At 46.2% G+C, this 20710-nt stretch overlaps 1 protein-coding gene across 3 annotated transcripts in view; it reads right to left on the bottom strand.

Moving 5' to 3' along the window:
* LOC130114164 (BTB/POZ domain-containing protein 10-like) overlaps positions 1–13689 on the bottom strand; it is a 30445-nt gene extending 16756 nt beyond the window's left edge. The window contains exon 1 of one of the 3 annotated variants that reach the window (XM_056281951.1): positions 13545–13689. Coding sequence is in view for 1 of the 3 variants with exons in the window: in XM_056281950.1 (XP_056137925.1) it covers positions 10121–10248 (128 nt within the window). In the remaining 2 variants the exon portion in view is untranslated. Of the gene's footprint in view, positions 1–10120; positions 10249–10298; positions 10360–13544 lie in introns of those variants that run through there. The other 2 variants (XM_056281952.1, XM_056281950.1) reach the window with 2 other exon arrangements.
* Positions 13690–20710: the final 7021 nt, after the last annotated feature.

Here is a 20710-nt window from a genome sequence, read left to right as displayed (position 1 = left end):
CAGCTTTTTTCTCAGTCTCAATATTTGTGGAGAAAATAATGTTCAAAATCAAAAGGATCATTTTAGAAAAAATGTATAAAATTATATCCAAAATATATTCAACTCATTGTATTACAATATGAATGAATGAATGAATGAACCCTTTATTTCTCCAAGTGGAATTTGTCTTGCATACGAGCACATCACAACAGACATCCAAGATTCATTAATCATCAGTCGTTACAAACTAGTCATCATCATCAAACCATACCAGTGGACTAATGAAATAGGGATGTATAAAGTGCATCTACACAGGATGCAAATTGCATTGGCAGGACAACAAAAAATGTCCATGTAAAGTACAAGTGCTGAGTCTCTGATTTTGTTTAGAAGCACTATGCCCCCCTTGGTACAAATGAGGTAACAGGCCTGTTTGTCTTGACACGGGCGTCAGGACCCTGCTGAAGAAGGGTGCACACTGGAATACAGGCTGGGAGATTGTGCTGGTCAATATAAAAAATATTTTGATCACAAAAACCATGGGTAATTTTAGACCATATCAAGCTATATCACTATATCTAGTTACATAAGAAAAAAATACCATACTTCAGAATTCAGCTTTGAACTTTTTGTTAAAGAACGGCCGAGAATTCACTCCTACTCAAAACGACCATGGGCGGTCAAAATGACCGCCGGTTCTGAACTCTATATTTTGTCAAGATAAATACCCAATTGAGATATTAATGCATTCCATACGTTGGTATGTCTGTTGGGAAACGACTGACACCAAAATGAACATTTTAACAACTATAATACTATTTTTAAACAATCGGTCTTCCGGCCGTGACGTCACATGCCGCCATCTTCCATTGTTGTTAGCTGTTAGCACAGATTTTTCTTACTAACTCTAATTAGTGCGTCAAATATTTTTTTTCAAATTAATGTTAAGATCACACATTTTCTCTGGTAAGATTTTAGGTTATATATATATATACATTTTTTAAGGTAACATTTTAGGTTAGATTGGATACATACGTAACTATATATTAGATAGTGCACGCAGGCGAGATGGTTGGGCATTCCTGCTGTGTGAAGAATTGCCACAGCAAATCCCACGATCGCTCCGGTATTAAACTCGAGAATGGGTTATGCTTTTTTTTCTTTCCCTTCTTGGAACAGAAACGAAGGAAAGACCATAGCGGACTTAACCATGAGGCGCAGAATGGCCTGGGTTGCAGCAGTGAGACGCAAATCGATCACGTTCTTTAAACATCTCAGTGAGGTAAGGGTAAATGTAACGCTAATATATGGCTAAGTCAATGGCTTAAGTGATAGCTAATTCGTAAACAATGCCTCTGATCCTTGGAAGATGGCGCCCTGCGTCGTGTTGCACTTGGAAACGGCCTAAGTCCAAAAGACCGATTTAAACTTGATAGAGAAATGGCCGAACTTGAATAGCAAAATTGGAAAAAGTGAAAATATTACCTGAAAAACAAAACGGAAAACACATATTGCTAATATAACAAACATAACAAGGCATATAACACATGAAATATAAAAACAGAATGGAAAATAATCACTGAAACAGTCCCAAACACAATCGGAACTTAAAAACTACTAGAACGACACGGGTTTTAAACTCTACATTCTGTCAAGATGAATACCCAGTTGAGATATTAACGCATTACATATGTTAGTATGTCTGTTAAGAAACTAACGGACACCAATCTTAACATTTTAACAATTCTAATACCATTTTTCAAACAATTTAAAATGGCCACTGTCCAACGCCTGTAAATACTGCAACGCGTCGGTGGTAGTCATGGTGCGTCTGTAACGGCGTCTGTAACCAGACATGTTGGAAATGATCAAAATCAGGTTTAGACTATTTCTCTGCACTGGAGAATGCTAGTTTTGTTTTGTTGTAGAGGAGCTCAAGCAGGAGTCGTGACAACTTTCTCTTTCGGCTACACAACGTGCACCATTTATTCCTTCCACCATTACAACAACCACCCCCGCAGCGGAAGTGCACCACTGTAAACCCGAACCGAGAAAACAGCAGCTGTAAACTAACGTTCCTACTAGCTCAATAAGGGGAATTATGTATCCCCATAACCACTAAACACGTCCCCCCAGAATTCGCCTTAATACGAAAAGTCAGTGTGGCGGATCTCTCTGCCCCAACGGCTCCGCTGAACAGGAGCTGGGGGCTGGTTAACCGCAGGCAAAGCAGCAGAGTCCTCACAGCTGGACCGGGGAAAGGGAGGGGCTGGGGAAGTAGGGGGCGGCTCACCGGGGGAGGGGGGAAGGGCCGGGGGGCACCCCCGCTATGGGGGCAGGGCAAGACCAACAGGGCGGTCTAAGTCCAGGTGAGCGGGCTTGAGGCGGTCCACAGAAACCCGCTCCAGCTTGCTGCCAACCTCCACCACAAAGAGCTTATCTCCAGTGTCCCGTACCCGAAATGGGTCGTCGTAGCGTGGCTGCAGGGGACCGCGGTGCGCGTTGTGACGGATGAAAACATATTCCGCCAACCGCAGCTCCATGGGGACATAGGACTGAGAGCCGCCATGCTGAGAAGTGGGGACCGGTGCAAAAGCCCTGGCTTCCTCCTGCAGCGCAGTCCATTGGCAGCTGGCGGACCAGGGAGCTGTGGCAGTGGGAAGGAAATCCCCCGGGACCCGAAGTGGCTGTCCGTAGACCAGTTCGGCGGATGAGGACTGGAGGTCCTCCTTGGGGGCCGTCCTGAGCCCAAGCATGACCCAAGGCAGTTTGTCGACCCAGCAGTCGTCCTTGAGGGTAGCCCGCAATGCGGCCTTCATCGAGCGATAGAACCTCTCGACCAATCCATTCGCTTGAGGGTGATATGCTGTGGTGCGATGGAGCCTCACCCCTAAACCCGCGGCGATCTCCTCCCAGAGCGCTGACGTGAATTGCGGCCCTCTGTCCAAGGAGAGGTCAGATGGGGTGCCAAAGCGGGCGACCCAGGTTCCGATGAACGCTCGGGCAACCTCAGGCGCTGTCATGGATGAAAGCGGGACGGCCTCTGGCCATCGCGTGGTCCTGTCGACCAGGGTGAGCAGGTTATGTGAAACCACGGGAGGCGGGTAGGGGGCCTACCAGGTCCACATTCACGTGGTCGAACCTCCTCTCAGGTACCGTGAAAGGTATCAGGGGCGCTTTGACGTGCTGGAGCACTTGGGAGCATTGGCACTCCACACAGGTGTCAGCCCAGTCCCTCGCATCCTTTTTGAGTCCATGCCAGACAAACTTTGCCGCCACCAACCTCTGTGAAGGCTTTCTGCCAGGGTGAGACAGCCTATGGACTGCGTCGAAGACCCGCCGCCTCCAAGCAGTTGGAACGACGGGTCGGGGCTGACCTGTAGAGATGTCCCACAGGAGCGTGACGCCGGCGTCATCGAAAGCCACATCCTCCAACTGCAGCCCTGTGACGGCGGTCCTGCATGCCTGCACTCCTGGGTTGGCGGCCTGGTCAGCCGCCATCTGGCTGTAGTCAAGTCCCAAATGGGCGGCACCAGCGATGGCCCTGGAGAGACAGTCGGCGACCGGGTTGGACTTCCCAGCGACATGCCTCACGTCGGTGGTAAACTCTGAGATGTAGGCCAACTGTCGCTTCTGGCGGGCTGACCCCGGCTCTGCCACCTTGGCCATCGCGAACACCAGCGGTTTGTGATCGACGAAAGCCGTGAACTGACAGCCCTCCAGTAGGAAACGAAAGTGCTTAACAACGAGGAAAAGGCCAAGCAGCTCACGATCAAAGGTGCTGTATTTACGCTCTCTCAGGTTCAACTGCCGGCTGAAGAAGGCAAGCGGCTGCCACGCGCCGCTCACCCACTGCTCGTAAACCGCACCGACAGCATAGTCCGAAGCATCTGTCGTGATGGCGATGGGCGCTCCAGACACAGGGTGTGCCAGCATCGCCGCGTCAGCCAGGGCGGCCTTCACATCCTTAAAAGCCTTGTCCCTCTCTGCAGACCAGTCCACGGCATGTTTGGGGGCTGTGCCCTTCAGAGCCTCATATAGGGGGCGGAGGAGATCAGCAGCCCGGGGGATGAACCGGTGGTAGAAGGACACCATGCCAATGAACTCCAGGAGGGACTGGGCCGTGTGTGGGCGTGGAAAGTCTGCGATGGCCTCCACCTTAGACGGAAGGGGGGCCGCCCCGTCCTTGGTGACCCGGTGGCCCAGGAAGTCGATGTTGCTCAGACCAAACTGGCATTTGGCCAGGTTAACTATCAACCCGTGCAGGCTGAGCCTATGGAAAAGGGCTCTGAGGTGGGACAAGTGCTCGGACACGGAGGCGCTAGCGACCAGGATGTCATCCAGGTACACAAAGAGGAAAGGCAGGTCCCGCAACACTGAGTCCATGAGGCGTTGGAAGGACTGCACAGCGTTCTTGAGCCCAAACAGCATGCGCAGGAACTCGAACAGTCCAAACGGAGTTGTCACAGCCGTTTTGGGGACATCAGCGGGATGGACGGGTACCTGGTGGTATCCACGGATGAGGTCCACCTTGGAAAAGATCATTTTCCCAGCCAGGTGGGCGGAGAAATCTTGGATGTGAGGGACCGGGTAGCGGTCCGGTGTAGTTGCGTCATTGAGCCGACGGTAGTCACCACATGGACGCCACCCACCGCCAGGCTTAGGCACTATGTGGAGGGGTGAAGCCCACGGGCTGCTGGAGCGACGGATGATGCCGAAGCGCTCCATGTTCTCAAACTCCGCCTTGGCGACAGAGAGCTTGGTCGGGTCGAGGCGCCGAGCTCGGACGTGCACCGGTGGGCCAGTGGTGACGATGTGGTGCTCAACCCATGTTTGGTCGTAGATGACGAGAATGTGGGCTGAGTGAGGTCAGGGAACTCAGAGAAGATGGAGAAACCCGTCCTCGTTGGAGAGCATGCTGGACAGCCTGACGGAGCCTGTATCGCTGAGTGCACACGCGTGTGAAGCGAAGGTGACGGCGTCAATCAGGCATCGATTCCTGACGTCCACCAGCAGCCCATGAGCACAAAGGAAATCTGCACCGAGGAGGGGAAATGCCACGTCGGCGGTGACAAAATCCCAGCTGAACCGCTGTCCGTTAAAACACATGTCAATGTGCCTCGTGCCGTACGTACGGATAGAGCTGCCGTTAGCAGCTTTCATGGGAGGGCCGTGAGCGCCTGACAGGGCATCCACACTCGATGCAGGTACGACACTCCTCTGCGCCACAGTGTCGCATAGGAAACGCCGCCCCGAGATGGAGTCTTGCAGGAAAAGTAGCCTGTTGTCCTCCACGCCGACGCCCATGGCCACGAGTGAGCGCCGGCCTTGGCGTTTCCCGACGAGCTGAAATTGCACGGGGAGTTGCACTTTTTCACCTTGGCCCCGAACTTTGCATTGTAAAAGCACAGTCCAGGCTCCTGTCGCCGACCGGGGGTTGCCGCGGCGACCACCATGGACTCACCAGGTGGTGGCGTGTGGGGGTGGGCAGGGGTGAGCGCGGACGCGCAGTGCTGCTGTTGGCTGGCCAGGAAGAATTTGTCAGCTTCTTCAGCTAGCTTGCGGCAATCGGTAATGCTGGTGTTAGCCAAAGCGGTCCGCACCTGAGCAGGCAGTTGTCGCAGAAACAGTTGGACAAAGAGGAAATCAGGTGTGTGCGCCGGTCCCAGCAGATTCAGCATTTTGTCCACGAGCTCGGATGGCTTGCTGTCACCCAAGCCTTGCAGAGAAAAGAGACGGTGGGCCCTCTCGGCGTCGGAAAGTTCAAAAATCTTCAAGAGGTGATCTTTGAGCCCCTTGTATTTGTCTACCGCCAGAGGATTTGTAAGGAGACTCACCACTCTAGTTGCAGTCGAACACCCGAGCGCCGATACCACGTAGTAGTATTTAGTAGCATCATCTGTTATTTTGCAGATAGCAAACTGCGCTTCCGCCTGGGCGAACCATGTCGTTGCCGGTGACTCCCAGAACTCTGGCAATTTGAGAGAAACCGCGTTGATTTCGTCACCCATGTTCGTTCGAAAGATTGTCTCTGATAACTACCAAGAGACAAACGTCGGGGTCACCAGTGTAGAGGAGCTCAAGCAGGAGTCGTGACAACTTTCTCTTTCGGCTACACAACGTGCACCATTTATTCCTTCCACCATTACAACAACCACCCCCGCAGCGGAAGTGCACCACTGTAAACCCGAACCGAGAAAACAGCAGCTGTAAACTAACGTTCCTACTAGCTCAAGAAGGGGAATTATGTATCCCCATAACCACTACATTGTTTTGTTTTTTTCTAGGACAGCGCAATGAACTTCGCGAGGGAAATTATGCGACCAACACACGTCATAAATAGTGACACAACGCGCACGATCACGCGCAAATTACGAGCCGTCGTTTTCGGTAGATCTTATAACTTTTTTTGCGCTATTGCTCTAAAACTCATATTAATGCAAATATATGCAATTTTGGGAGCATTAAGGCAGCGGCAGGTCTGTATCTCCGCCCCCCCCACATAATTATTAAACTTGGTCGTTGTAGTTAATGTAAAGTATAATATTAGAAAACTAGTTTTCAAATACTCCCTGAAACACTTCAGACCTCGTTTTATGAGAAATTTTAGGTAATGGAATTGTTGCAATTAATTCAGACAACAAAAGTGTGGTTAGTGTGGCTGGTGTAGTAAGGGTTATAATGGCAGGGCAGGACATTCCCCCCGCGCCCTCACACACACACACACACACACTGAGCACATAACAGTTTATGTCAGTACAACTGAAAGATGATGAACAGGAACACAATCACTGCAGCATACTCTGTGTCTAACACATTTTAAGGTGTGTGAGGACACAGGCGGGATGTGCTGTCCTGTTATTATAACTTTTACTACATCAACCACCTAAACCCCAATTTAGGCAACTAACATAAGAAAAGCCCTGAAACTCAGCTGATAAAGTGGCCCATCTGGGCTGCGTTATGGGGATCCTTTTTAATCATATGGGCGCCAAAGTGTTTGTCCCTCCTTATGTTAAGAGGACATATGAAAGATAACAAGATGCCTCTAAGGCATTTGATAGAATTAATCATGAGAAATTATTCTGGCGGCCTGTCCAGGGTGTCTCCTCGCCTGTCGCCCAATGACTGCTGGGATAAGCTCCAGCATCCCCGCGACCCTGAGAGCAAGATAAGCGGTTTGGATAACGGATGGATGAAAGATATACTATAAAATTACAGTTTTTCAGAAAGCAGCTGTGAATGCAGAGTTAACGATGGAGGAACAAGCTTAAGAATAAGGAGAGGAGAGTTTGGGCAACAAGCACCGTGTGTACACGCCACATAAAGCTTATATGGAAAGAAACACGATGGCGAAAGAAGGAAGCTTCCACATGGTTAAGGGTAAGAACATCCTCAGACTAAATTGTAGGTTACATTTTCATCAATTTCAGTTCATGAAGTGTATCTGTTCGTTTTGATGGTTTAACTATAGCATTTTCAGCATTTTCAGATCTCAGCACCATCACAAACAGAGACAACCACTGGGAGTGAATGCAAATGTTTCCATCTCCCCAATTAGCCTCACTAGCTGATAGCATTCAGCCAACCTCAATGGAAAACACACACACACACACACACACACACACACACACACACACACACACACACACACACACACACACACACACACACACACACACACACTACCAATACAGAAGGCCTTGCTATGAAATACAGTATGACGACCAGTTAGTGTAGAGCACCAGAGGAGATTCTGGTGAATGTGGTCAGACAGATGGATAGATGGAGACAGAACAAGGAAAGGAGTGATAGACAGATGACCTCATTTTTTCTCATTTATTTTTCAAACGTTCAAACGTTTCAATAAACATTTGCAAATAAAATGGTCTGCATAGTATCCCTTAGCCTTGTTCATTTATAAACTGCAGTTGTTAGTTTCTGCAGAATAAGCCCAGTCATTGGTCTGTGTTCAGCAAAACATGGAAGTTGGTCTTCCAGGAAGGACACTGCTGGACTGTTAGACCTGCTGGACATCTGACCTACTGCTCACTAGATGAGTGAACTACAGACCGATTATCTCAGGGATTAGCTCACTTAGCAGCTGGACAGGTTGGCTGATTTACTGAAAGCCACAACGTTACGAGGAGTATGAGAAGATCAGAAAGAGTATCAACAAGAGAAAACAAGGACCACAACAGCCAACGTCAATTTAGGTGAAACACAAAGAAGAAACAGAGCCACTTTATTTTGTCATTGTAGGTCACAATGAATTGTTCTCTGCATTTAACCCATCCTATTGTATAGGAGCAGTGGGCAGTTCCAGCGCCCAAGACCAACTCCAGTTCTTCTTTCCATTGCCTTGCTCAGGGGCACAGACAGGAGTATTAAGCCTAACATGCATGATTTTTGGATGGTGGGAGGAAACCGGAGCACCTGGAGAAAACCCACACAGACACGGGGAAAACATGCAAACTCCACACAGAAAGGACTTGGGACGGCCTGGGATTCGAACCCAGGGCCCTCTTGTTGTGAGGCAACAGTGCTAACCGCTAGGCCACTGTGCCGCCTGTAAAGGTAATGGATTAATTTTTGCCCTGTGGTCCCATTGTGAATTGTGGTGTTTAAGATGTCCATATACAAAATGCAAATTGCTCCTATACAATAGGACGGGTTAAATGCAGAAAACAAATTTCACTGTAACCACACAACTATACAATGACAAAATAAAGTGGCTTTCTTTCTTCTAAAAAAACAAAGGTCCTCTCTGCAAACACAGAGCTCAAAACTATTAAAAAATTGTTGAGACTGCAGATGGAAAATATAAAGAGCATAAATCAAAACAGAGAGGGATAAATATAACATCAGTAAGGATGTGGTTTAAAGCCCTGGAAATATTGCCATTCATCTATTACTTAAGCATACCAAATGAGAGGGCAAAATGATGAAAAATGGCATGAGTGAATAATAAAAGCCCTGCTCAGTGCACTTGCTGACGTCTTGCTTGCACAGTGCGGTTACAGACACTGGATGTCCTTGAAGATGGGGTCACCATAGAAGCGGAGAATAGCAATGAGCACTCACTCACACACACCTTTCTCATCCATTATAGTCCGAATACCCAACTGGCATTCAGGTAACATTTCTGCCACACACAAGTAAGAGTTGATATCATCAGACCTCAGTCACAGACTCAATGCAGACCCATTCAATGCAAACGTAAAGGACACCCATTATAGGTCATACTTAAAAGAAGGTATGAATGCAACCCAAAAAAAGGGTCTGATTTCTTAAATAAAATACCAGGAAGTTATTCATGAAGATCTGATTGAAATACTTCTGTTCACATACATGTATAAAGCTTAGTGCCTTGCCTGGGGCCTGCAGAAATACAACATTTATGTTGAATGTGATTCTAATGAGAGGCCGCAATGGATTCATTTTTCCAGCTCGGAAAGCAGCCAGACCAGCAGCGGTGGAAGGAACAAAAGAACTGGAGGGGGCAATTTTTCACTTAGACCAGCTCCTTTCATCTTTCACAGTCATGCAAATCTAGACAGCAAAAAATTCACAGCACAGACGGGATTTATAGGTTAAAATTTCATATTTTCAATTTCCCGTCCCTCTCAACCGTTCTCTTGATATTGTTTTTTCTTATCAGCTAAATAGGTCAACGGTCTACAGCTTCACCACCTTAACTTAAGCCTCCGCTAGATGTAATGTAGAAAATAAACGCACAACCAAAGACAACTACGCCATCTAGGACGCATAGAAGTCCGGTAGAAACGCAGTGTGCTTGTGGTCTATTTAAGCGCACTGTGAAGGCGGAGGGTCCCATGTATTATTCAGGCTGCCTGCCGACGCGGCCCGCGGACGGACACACAACACAGAGGCTGTCGCGCTCCGGTCCGAGCATAGATTCAGCACAAAGAGCCAGTAGGAAACAGTAGAAAACGATACGACGAGACGTGATAAATACCCCATATACGAACACACGTGATCATTTAAATAAGACAATTCTTTGAAAAGATGACAAATCGTACGGACGGCGAGGTAGTGGGTGTTGAAAAACAACGACAGTATGACGGGATAGTGAGAGATTGAATGGCGCACCGGGCACAAAAAGCGGTCTTACACTCACCAGTCGGGCTCAGCGGGCAAACTACAAACAAAGCAGCACGGGATGAGCTGCGGGATGACAGCGCCGCAAAACGCTTGTGCTCCTCCGAACAAAGCAGGCTTGCCAGCCGGTTCAGCATCCTCGCTCATTACTTTCCAACTTCAGCATTATTTCACAGACCACCTTGCACGTAACTTACTCGCTGCTAAGACACAGCTTTCATCCAAATGTAGCATCGGTGACCCGCTCGCCGAATCCCGACCGGTCAGAGGTGGAGAGGGAAAGGGCGAGGAGAGGCGCGCCAGCGACTCATTCAGTCACGGAGATCTTAAAATGTGAATGGCCGTGTGCGTGACTGAGTCACACATGCACGCACGCACGCACGCACCGAGGAGGACCTCTGACGTAGCTCAGCTCGACCTCCCTTTACCATCCACAAAGGAATCCGCCTGTCTGCGGGATGTCCCGTGTTGGCTTTAAGCCCGTCTCTGCGGGGCTCGGGTCAGTGGTAAAAGCCAACTTAATGGAATGACACCTTACCTCACGTTACGACTACTAATCGCTGCATTGTCTTGGTGAGACCAAATATAATTAAACTGATTATTGGTGTAGACCTCATGTTAGCTTTATTAATTATAGTGCTGAACAATCACACGGGCAAGGAGGTGCTTCATTTGTAATAAACCATTTGGTCTTGGAACACCAATAGGGTGGTGATCAGCTGGGTCAAGTCTTAATTTATGACGATATGATGGAGTGGGACTGGGACTTTGTGATCAAGGCTCTTTCTGCATCTGCTTTGTAGCAAGCCAACAGAGGCAGGCGGGCCACACTTTGGCTCGCTGCCTCTTTTTTTGTGTGGCCAAAAGAGGATGGCTGAAAAGGGGAGAGACAGCCAAAATCCCTGTGTCCAGTTATGTTGGGCAGCTGGTGGAACTTCCCCAGATCCAGATGGAAATACATGTGAAACTCTACCAAATAGCCACTTCACCTTACTATGTGCAATGGTGAAATTCATCATGTGATTTTCTCCTAATTAACAGCTCGTGTAAGCATACTCTGTGCTCCACCCATCTCTAATGTGGGGTCTAATCTTGAATGCTTGCCAGATGCAGGACAAATATAAACAGTGGCAAATTATTCAAGTGAACATCATGACTATGACATGATCATACATTTTTCTTGTGAAACTTGTTTTTTTCTTCATATTGTGACAAATAAAATAATCCAAATCAAATTCATATATTTATTAAACATTTTACATTCACAACGTCCGGTTTGGCTTATGTGTGTATTTTTATTTGCACAAGTTGGATCAATCCAATTTAAGCAGCACCCAAGACACAATGTGAAACATACACTGACTGCATCAGATGTGTCTGAAGGCTAGCACACAGACAGCTCTACGGATTAAAAAATGGCTACACTTTAACTGCTTCTAACTGGATAGAGAAGCTGCAGGGATGTGTAGGCTATTCAAAGTTCTATGCAGGATTACTCTGCTTTGATTAAATTATCAACATGCATATTGCAGACCCCCACTTGAGTCAAGTCAAATGACTTGACTCAAGTCCCGCCTGTAGCACACACAAGAAGCTCCACCTGAAACGTCAAATATTAATGGTTATAAGTATTCCGTGCTCCTCTGCAAAACAAGCAAACATCTTTTCCTAGAGAAAATCTGAGTTTGTTGGAACACTGACGTCAGGGAATAGCAAGTGTTCTTAGAATTCACAACTCCTCAAATAAACACACACCAGCCGTGCAGCAACAGTGTGTGTGTTGACCCAGATTGCGTTGTCTTTATCGGCAGTGCAGACAGCGGAACACATGGACTGACGGAGTGTTGATGGACGAGCAACTAATAACAGTGGTTTCAGGATTTCCTAAAGTATAAGGCAAAACACTTCATATATTTAGAGATTTGAATGACAAAAATAGGGGTTGGCATATAATTGCCAATGATCTTGCACCAATCAGGGATTCTAGAGGGAGGGAAATCATTTTTTTCCGGAATATAGTGTAATATACAAAATTAACTTTTCTTGATACAAAAATGTGGGATTCTCACAAATAGCTGCAGTAATGTAGGTGGTCCAATGCTGAGAGATGTTGGATTCTGGCAGAAAAGCATCTGATACTTCTCAAGCACAAATCAAGCGCCTTCCTGGCACTAGAAAACCTAAATCACAATGTATAAGATGACATGTCACTACTCAACAGTGCTTAAAGTATGGTACTACTTTAAATAAAGGAATAAATATAGATATCAATAAAGGCATTAATACCACTAAAGAATACAATCCTGTCACCTTCAGAGACAGATAGACGGATGAAAACAGACTATGTCTATAGGGCTTACATAAAAAAATCAGACTTATTGTACCAAGTGTAAAGGCTACTAATAAACAGGGACTCAATTAGAATATTTTCTGGTTAACACAACAAAGCAGGCAACTTGACAGGGTAGAACAGGGTGCATTTCCAATTGATGGCACAAATTCTGTTGTGTCTTTGCAGCCTACATCAAACCCCTTATTAAAACTGAACGAAAACTGAACTGAACTCATTCTGCTCAGACTTCCAGATAAAGCATGGGGGGTACAGTTATGCATCAGAATCTTTCTTTGCTACAGAGGCATTTAGCCACTGACTTGTGTTCCTGATCAACATTAGTAATTTAAGAGGTGTACTGTTCCTCTGTATATTTTGAATGCAGCTCTACGGATTCAAAAAGGGCTACACTTTAACTGCTTCTAACTGGATAGAGAAGCTGCAGGAATGTGTAGGCTATTCAAAGTTCTATGCAGGATTACTCTGCTTTGATTAAATTATCAACATGCATATTGCAGACCCCTACTTATATCCCAGCAGTACAAGTTGATGAAAATACATCCTATAGTTTATAACCTGACCATGCTTGTTTCAAACTAATTCATTCCAATTGCTTTGGGACTACATGTGAACGTGCTGGTCACTCATTCCTGTTGTTTACACGAGTCTTCCTTCCGAAGTTGTTTCCAAGTACTAACCTAGAGCAGGCAATGCCACCTCAGCAGGCAATGCCACTTCAGCAGGCAATGCCACTTCAGCGTTGGGCAAGTATGTTGTAATTATATTTCAACTGAACTGCCGTTAACTGCATGCTAAGCTTACATTATGCTGACTGTGAACTGAAGTTTGATTTAGAATAAAGGCATTCAAATTTAACGCTGTCTCAGTCAAGAAATTAAAAAAAGTCCTTATTAGATATAGATGTCCAAGAAATAGATTTGACAAGCGTCACAGCCTTGTTAACACTAGTCGTAGACACAACTGGGACACAACACACTCGGTAAAACTTCACTTCGGGTTCCTCACGGTGGGCAAGGAAACGCTCCGTTAGTTCAGCTAACGTTAGCTGCCTGGCTAGTTGGCTACATAAACAAGACTCGTGTGTCATTACCTCGTCGCATTGCATTCAGGTTTCAAGATTTATCCGGTGGTATCGCGGTCGTTTGTGCGATTTCGGTGAACGCGTTGAGGACTGACGAGTAACTGTTTATTTTTCAGTCGTTGCCAGAAAAATGCGTAAACCGCTCGGCTCGGGGATCCCGTTTGGTTTTCGAAGGCTAAGTTTGAACGGTGCATCTCGCGAGAGAATCCGTGTTTCCAAAGAACTCGTCCCGAGCCCGAGCAGTCAACGGATCACTGAGCGTCATCCAATCACTGAGCTCGGACGGCTCGCGTCGTCGTCGTTGTCGTTGTTGTTGTTGTTGTTGTTGTTGTTGTTGTTTTGTTTTTTTAACTGTAAGAAACAGTACAAGACGGAACAAGGTTCACATGAAAATTAAATATAATAAAAGAGACTTAGAGAATAAAATCAAAAACCAAGCTCATTACATACAGTTCTGGACTTTATAGCTTTGGAATTCGTTCAATGTTTTAGAGCATCTATGTATGAATAAAGTGACTGATGTAATACAATAAAATACTGTTTCTGGATAGCAAATGTTCTGGAATGAGTGTGGAATTCAACGCAAAATAGAAGACGCTGATAACATATTTTGTTTTTCATATTAAACTACACCAAATAAACTGTATTCAGTTGAAATTTAAAACCGGACATCAAGATTCAAGAAACTTTATTGCCACAACCAGGTTGGTGGTATTTGTTTGGCGGCTCCGTGTTAACATACGCAACTTCCCAACCTAAATACATACAGGACACACACGTCAACAATAGCATAGACATTGTAGTTGAGTCATCTAGCCGTGAGTGTGTGTGTGTGTAAGATAATAAGTATGAAAGAGTGGCGTGTGGGGGGGGGGGCAGAGAGAGAGAGAGACAGAGACAGAGACAAAGAGAGAGAGAGACCTTTTGACCTTTAACCAAGCCTTTAATGTTCCAATTCTTCAGTCACATCAAGATAACATCAACACAAAAACTCATATACATAGTGGAAAAACACAACAATCGCCATACACAGTAAAAACAAAGGATACACCTTCCCCCTAGTTCCCCTTTTTTCAAAGATTAAGAATAAGCACTTGGTCTTCCACTGTGCACAACACATCCCCATGCCCCCACATAAAAATAAATCCTTCTAGGTTTGAACTAAGGTTGAAGAATATGAACTCTATTTTCAGCCGAGCAGCCACTAGACCCCTGAACATGAGCATGGCGTCTGTGGACCCTGTGCCTTTCATCTTGTTCCATCTTGTTGTGTTCTTATGGACAAAGTACCCGGAGATGACTTTATGTAAAGGAGCTTTTATTCATATCTCCCGGCTGTACATGTCCACCTGACGGTCAAGGCATTGGAGAGCGCAGTTCGGGTTTTGGCGCTTTTGCACCTAATATTTATATCCTTTCTGGGCGGGGTTACATCCGGTCAACAACATGTAAACAATAAGTAGTTCCGTATCCACAGTGAATGATAGAACATTTATCAATACACCACATTCCTCCCCAGAAACTTTAAACCACTTATATTTTCATCTGAACAACAACAAAAAAAATAAAACCCGTTTTCCACCCACAGCAGTGACATTCTTTTTCCTATTACAGTCAACAATCAATGAACAGTTGTTTACAGTCAATGTTTCTCCTAAGCAGATTATAAAGTTAACCTATCAGGTGCTCGCCTGTTTCACTGTGGTCTGGTGCGTGGTGCTTCCGTAGTGGCAGATGCTTCATCTCTTTCCAGTTCACCACTGGGTACCACCTCTGTTTCTGGAGCCCTGACAAACACATGTTCTGCAATGTCAAATTCTGGGTCTCCTGTGTTGTCTGTGGTCTTATCTGTGATCAACTGGTCAATGTGTTTCTTGAGGGTTTGCCCCTCTACCTTGACTAAGTAAGTCACTGGCCCTAGAGCTCGCTCTATCACCCCTGGTTTCCATTTCTTCCCATCCCCTCCCTGAAAATCCCTAACCTTCACCTTCTGATTGGGCTGGAGGGTTCTAGGACTGCCTGTAACCTTTGTGTGTTTGTCTTGCATCTGTGCTGAGAATTTTGGCTTTATCAGCGACAACCAGGTTCGAACCTGTCTTTTCAGAAAGAGCTCCGCTGGGGTTTTCCCTGTGGTTGTTGATGGAGTGTTCCTATAACTAAACAAAAAACTATCAATGCACTGTTGCACCGGATACCCATATTCCTTCTGCTTCTCTAAAGACTGTTTAAAAGTCTGGACCAACCTTTCTGCCTGTCCATTGGAAGCTGGATTGTAAGGAGCGGACTTGATGTGTTTGACACCATTTTGTTCTAAGAAGGTTGCAATCCCTTGACCATAGCTGTGGGCCATTATCTGAAACGACCAATCGGGGGCGCTCCCACGCTGCAAAGAGGCCCCTCATTGCATCTACTAGGGCTGTAGCTGTAGTCCTGGTCATAAGCTTGACCTCTGGCCAGCGCGAGTATGCTTCACTGACCAAAAGAAACTGCTGTTTCCCTTTTTCTGCAAAATCGATGTGGATTCGTTCCCATGGCTGCTCCGGCCATTTCCGTGGGTGTACGGGCGCTTTGGTGGGCAGGTGTCTGCTTGCTTGGCATAAAATACAATTGTTTTACCATATTTTCTATTTCCTGATCTAAGCGTGGCCAACAAAAATGGCTTCTGGCTACTGCTTTTGTCTTCACAATGCCCAAATGCTCTGCATGCAACTCTTTCAAGAGTGTAGGTCTCAGTGTCATGGGTATGATTACCCGTAAACCCCATAACACACAGTCGGCTTCCACTGTGAGCTCGTCACGTCTGTTCCAGTATGGCTTTAATTCTTCATCTGCTACATGTTTAGGCCATCCTGTCTGTATAAAATGCCTAACTTTTGTGAGCACCCTGTCTTTATCTGTTTAGATTTTAATATCTTTGGCTGAGACTGGCATTGCTTCTAACCAAGACACTCTGTACTCTGGGTTATTCGTTGGTGCTTCTCCCTGTACTGGGAGCCTGGACAGACCATCTGCATTTGCATGCTGTAAGGAGGGTTTGTAGACTATGTCATACTGATAGGCAGAGAGGAGTAATGCCCATCTCTGCAGGCGGGCAGCGGCTAACGCTGGCACCCCTGTTGTTGGCCCTAGAATCTTTACTAAAGGCTTATGATCCATCAATAATATGAATTTCCTTCCGTATAAGTAGTCCCTAAATTTTTGTATCCCAAAAATGATGCATAGTGCTTCTTTTTCAATTTGAGAGTAGTTGATCTCAGTCTTGCTAAGCGTGCGTGAGGCATGTGCGATTGGACGTTCACTACCATCTGTCATTCTATGTGCTATCACTGCTCCTAACCCATAGGCACTTGCATCACACGCTAGTAATAGTGGTAGCTGGGGGTCAAAGTGAGTCAGCACTGTGTCTGATGTTAACTGGCTCTTGGCTTTCTCAAAGGCTTCCTGGCACTTAGTAGACCATACCCATGGCTTGTCTTTCTGTAACAACTCAGTCATAGGCTTTATGATAGTGGATAAGTTGTCCATAAACTTCCCATAATATGTCACTAGGGCTAAGAATGCTCTCAGTTCTGTGACATTCTTTGGGGTGGGAGCGTTTGCTATGGCTGTTACCTTCTCTTCTATGGGGTGTAACCCTTCCTTGTCTATTTTGTGCCTTAAATATGTAACACTCGGCTGGCAGAAGGCACACTTGTATTTGTTCACCCTTACACCTCTGTCTTGTAACTGCTCCAGCACTCGTTCTACATTTTCCCGGTGTTCGGCTTTTGTTGTCCCTGTGATGAGTATATCATCTAAACAGCACACCACCCTTGGCAGCCCCTGTAATACCTGATCCATGATGCGTTGGAATATTGCTGGGGAGCTTGCTACTCCATATGGCAACCTGTTTAGACGATACAGCCCCTTAGGCGTGTTTATAGTTAGGTACTGCTTGGATTCATCATCCAGCTCTACTTGCTGATATGCTTGTGTGAGGTCTAACTTGGTGAAATACCTGCCACCTGCTAGTTTAGCAAACAGGTCTTGTGTCTTTGGCAGAGGATATTTGTCTACCTCTAGCCATGGGTTTATTGTCACTTTATAATCCCCGCATATTCTGACTTCTCCATTTGTTTTGGGGATACATACTATGGGAGTAGCCCATTCACTATATTCTACCGGGGTCCATACTCCTTTTTCTTGCAGTCTGTCTAGCTGCTGTTCTACTGCTGTAGTCAGTGCATAAGGCACTGATCTTGCTTTGCAAAACTTGGGCGTGGCGTCGCTAACCACCTGTAACCTTGCTTTTACTCCTGAAATGACCCCCCTGTCTCTCTCAAACACCTGGAAGTATTTCCGATACATCTCAGTCAGTGGATCTACTATCACCGGCACATGGTTCACTCTAGACCAGTCTAACTTTAAGAACTGGATCCAGTTTCTACCCATCAGTGTTGGCCCATGTCCCTTACACACTAACAAAGATAGCTGTTCTGTTTGCTCCCCACACTGTACTTTCACTTGGAATTTACCCGACAATGGAATCGGCTCTGAAGAATAAGTTTTTAAACTTACATCACATGGCATTAGTTGACACTTGCTAAACCTCTGTCTGTACAGTTTCTCATTTATGATACTCATGGCTGCGCCTGTATCTACCTCCATTTTGATCTTTACACCATTACATCTCACCATGACCATAAATGGTCTGACATATTCATTATCATTTTTAGGCCTACCGGTAACGGAAAACAACCCCAAGTCTTTTTCAGTCCCTGTTACCTCGATGATGGTCAGCTTGTGGGTTTTGTTGGAGGCCCTGTAGTCCTCATAATCAGTCTCTTCCTCCGATGCACTTTGCTGCTCGTGGGGAGACTCCTCCCTGTTGATGTAGCGAGTCTGCCTCTCTGCAGGCGTGGCCCTCCTGCTCGTCCTAGGTCCCCGTCTGGAGCTGCCGCCGTGGTTGGCTGTCTCCGACTCCGATGATGCAGTGGACCTGCACGCCCTCTCCAGATGGCCCTTCCGGTTGCAGGTTCTGCACTGGAACTCTTTGTACCTGCATGTCGCTGCTTGATGCCCCTCTCCGAGGCACCGGTAGCACGCCGTGTCCCTGGCGCCCTTTTTCATGCCCTTTTTCAGCAAAATGGCGTTGCAGAAAGAAAAAATAGGACGTTGGTCGAAGCAGCTAGAAGCATGCTGTCTCATGCAAAGTTGCCGAAGATGTTCTGGGCAGAGGCTATAGCCACAGCAGCTTACATACAGAACAGGCTGCCCACAGCTGTTCTGAAGGAAGAGACACCCTATGAGAGATGATGTGGAAAGAAACCTAACATGAGTCACATGAAGGTGTTTGGCTGTATTGCTTATGCACATGTCCTAGATGAAGAGAGACGGAAACTGGACAAAAAGGCTATAAAGCTTCGTTTTGTGGGATATGCAAACAATGCCAAGGGCTATCGCCTGTACGATGAAGAGAAGAGGAGGATTCTAATCCGTCGTGATGTAATCTTTGATGAATCAAACTTCGACTGGAAGCAGGAAGTGAAAGTACCCTGTTCAGAGAACGAGATAAACATGAAAACAAATGACAGTGAAACACAAGATGATGCAGTCACTGCTGATAGCAGCACTATCAGAACAAGCGGCAGAACCAGAAATGCGCCAAGGAGATATTGATATGATGAGTTCGCTGATATAATGACTGTTGATCATCATGCCAACATGTGTCGTGTGACAGAGCCAATCACACTAAAAGAAGCATTGGAGAGTCCTAATGCAAAAGAATGGCAGGAGGCGGCTGACTTGGAATATGAGTCGCTGCTGGAAAATGAGACTTGGGACTTGGTGGATTTACCAAGAGAAAGAAAAGCAGTAGGATCGAGATGGGTGTTCAGAGTCAAGCATCATAGTGATGGAAGAGTGGAACGATACAAGTGTAGGCTTGTTGCCAAGGGCTACTCTCAGTTGTATGGTGCTGACTACGAGGAAACCTTTTCACCAGTTGTACGCTTCAGCTCTGTTCGTACATTACTGTCCTTTGCTATTCAAAACAATCTACATGTACACCAGATGGATGTCGTAACTGCATTCCTTAATGGAGACCTGGAAGAGGAAATCTACATGCAGCAACCAGAGGGCTACATAAAACCAGGACAGGAGCACCTGGTGTGTAAACTGAAAAAATCAATCTATGGACTGAAGCAGTCTCCTCGCTGCTGGAGCAAGGCCTTCACAGAGTTCATGATGGAAATTGGATTCAAACAGAGCACATCAGACCCCTGTGTGTTTGTGAGATTAAGACAAGAGCTTGAGATACTTGCGGTTTATGTTGATGATCTCATCCTGATAACAGAGTCAACTGAAAGCATGAACGGGCTAAAAGTGGCTCTCAAGGAGCGCTACAAGATGAAGGACATGGGTGAGCTGTCCTATATACTGGGCATCTCTGTGATTCAAGATAAAGAAAAGAACTGTGTCATTCTTCATCAGAAGCAATACATTGAAGCCATACTTCAGAAATATGGAATGGACAGTGCAAATCCTATAGCAACTCCTGCTGATGCCAACGTCAAGTTGAGGAAGAGTGATGGTGTCAGTAAGCCAGTGGACCAACATGCCTATCAGTCAATGGTAGGAAGTCTGCTGTATGCTGCAATGGTTACAAGACCAGACATAGCTCAAGCAGTGTGTGCTGTGTCAAAGTTCAACACAAATCCAGATGATTCACATCTGACTGCTGTGAAGAGGATACTTCGTTACTTGAAAGGGACAGTGAACTTTGCTCTCAAGTATGAGCAGTCAGCCTCTGGAGCTTTGATTGGATTCTCAGATGCAGATTGGGCTGGAGATCAGGATGATCGCCGCTCAGCAACAGGCAACATCTTTCTACTGAGTGGAGGAGCGGTGAGCTGGCTCAGCAAGAAACAACCAACAGTTGCACTTTCAACAGCAGAAGCCGAGTACATGGCACTCAGTCAAGCCACTCAGGAAGGAATCTGGCTGAGACGATTACTTAGTGATCTCGGAGTGGAGTCTATGTCCACAGTGATCCTGGAAGACAACCAAGGAGCCATCGCAATCGCAAAGAACCCTGTGAACCACTCCAGGACCAAACACATAGACATTCGCTATCACTACATCCGTGAATGTGTGCAGAATGGACAAATAGAACTGCAATATTGTCCAACAAATGA

This window comes from Lampris incognitus, chromosome 6, assembly GCF_029633865.1.
Source record: "Lampris incognitus isolate fLamInc1 chromosome 6, fLamInc1.hap2, whole genome shotgun sequence".
NCBI lineage: Eukaryota > Metazoa > Chordata > Actinopteri > Lampriformes > Lampridae > Lampris > Lampris incognitus.
Note: the sequence above shows the minus strand (reverse complement) of the source record. Positions and strands in the feature narration are given on the sequence as shown.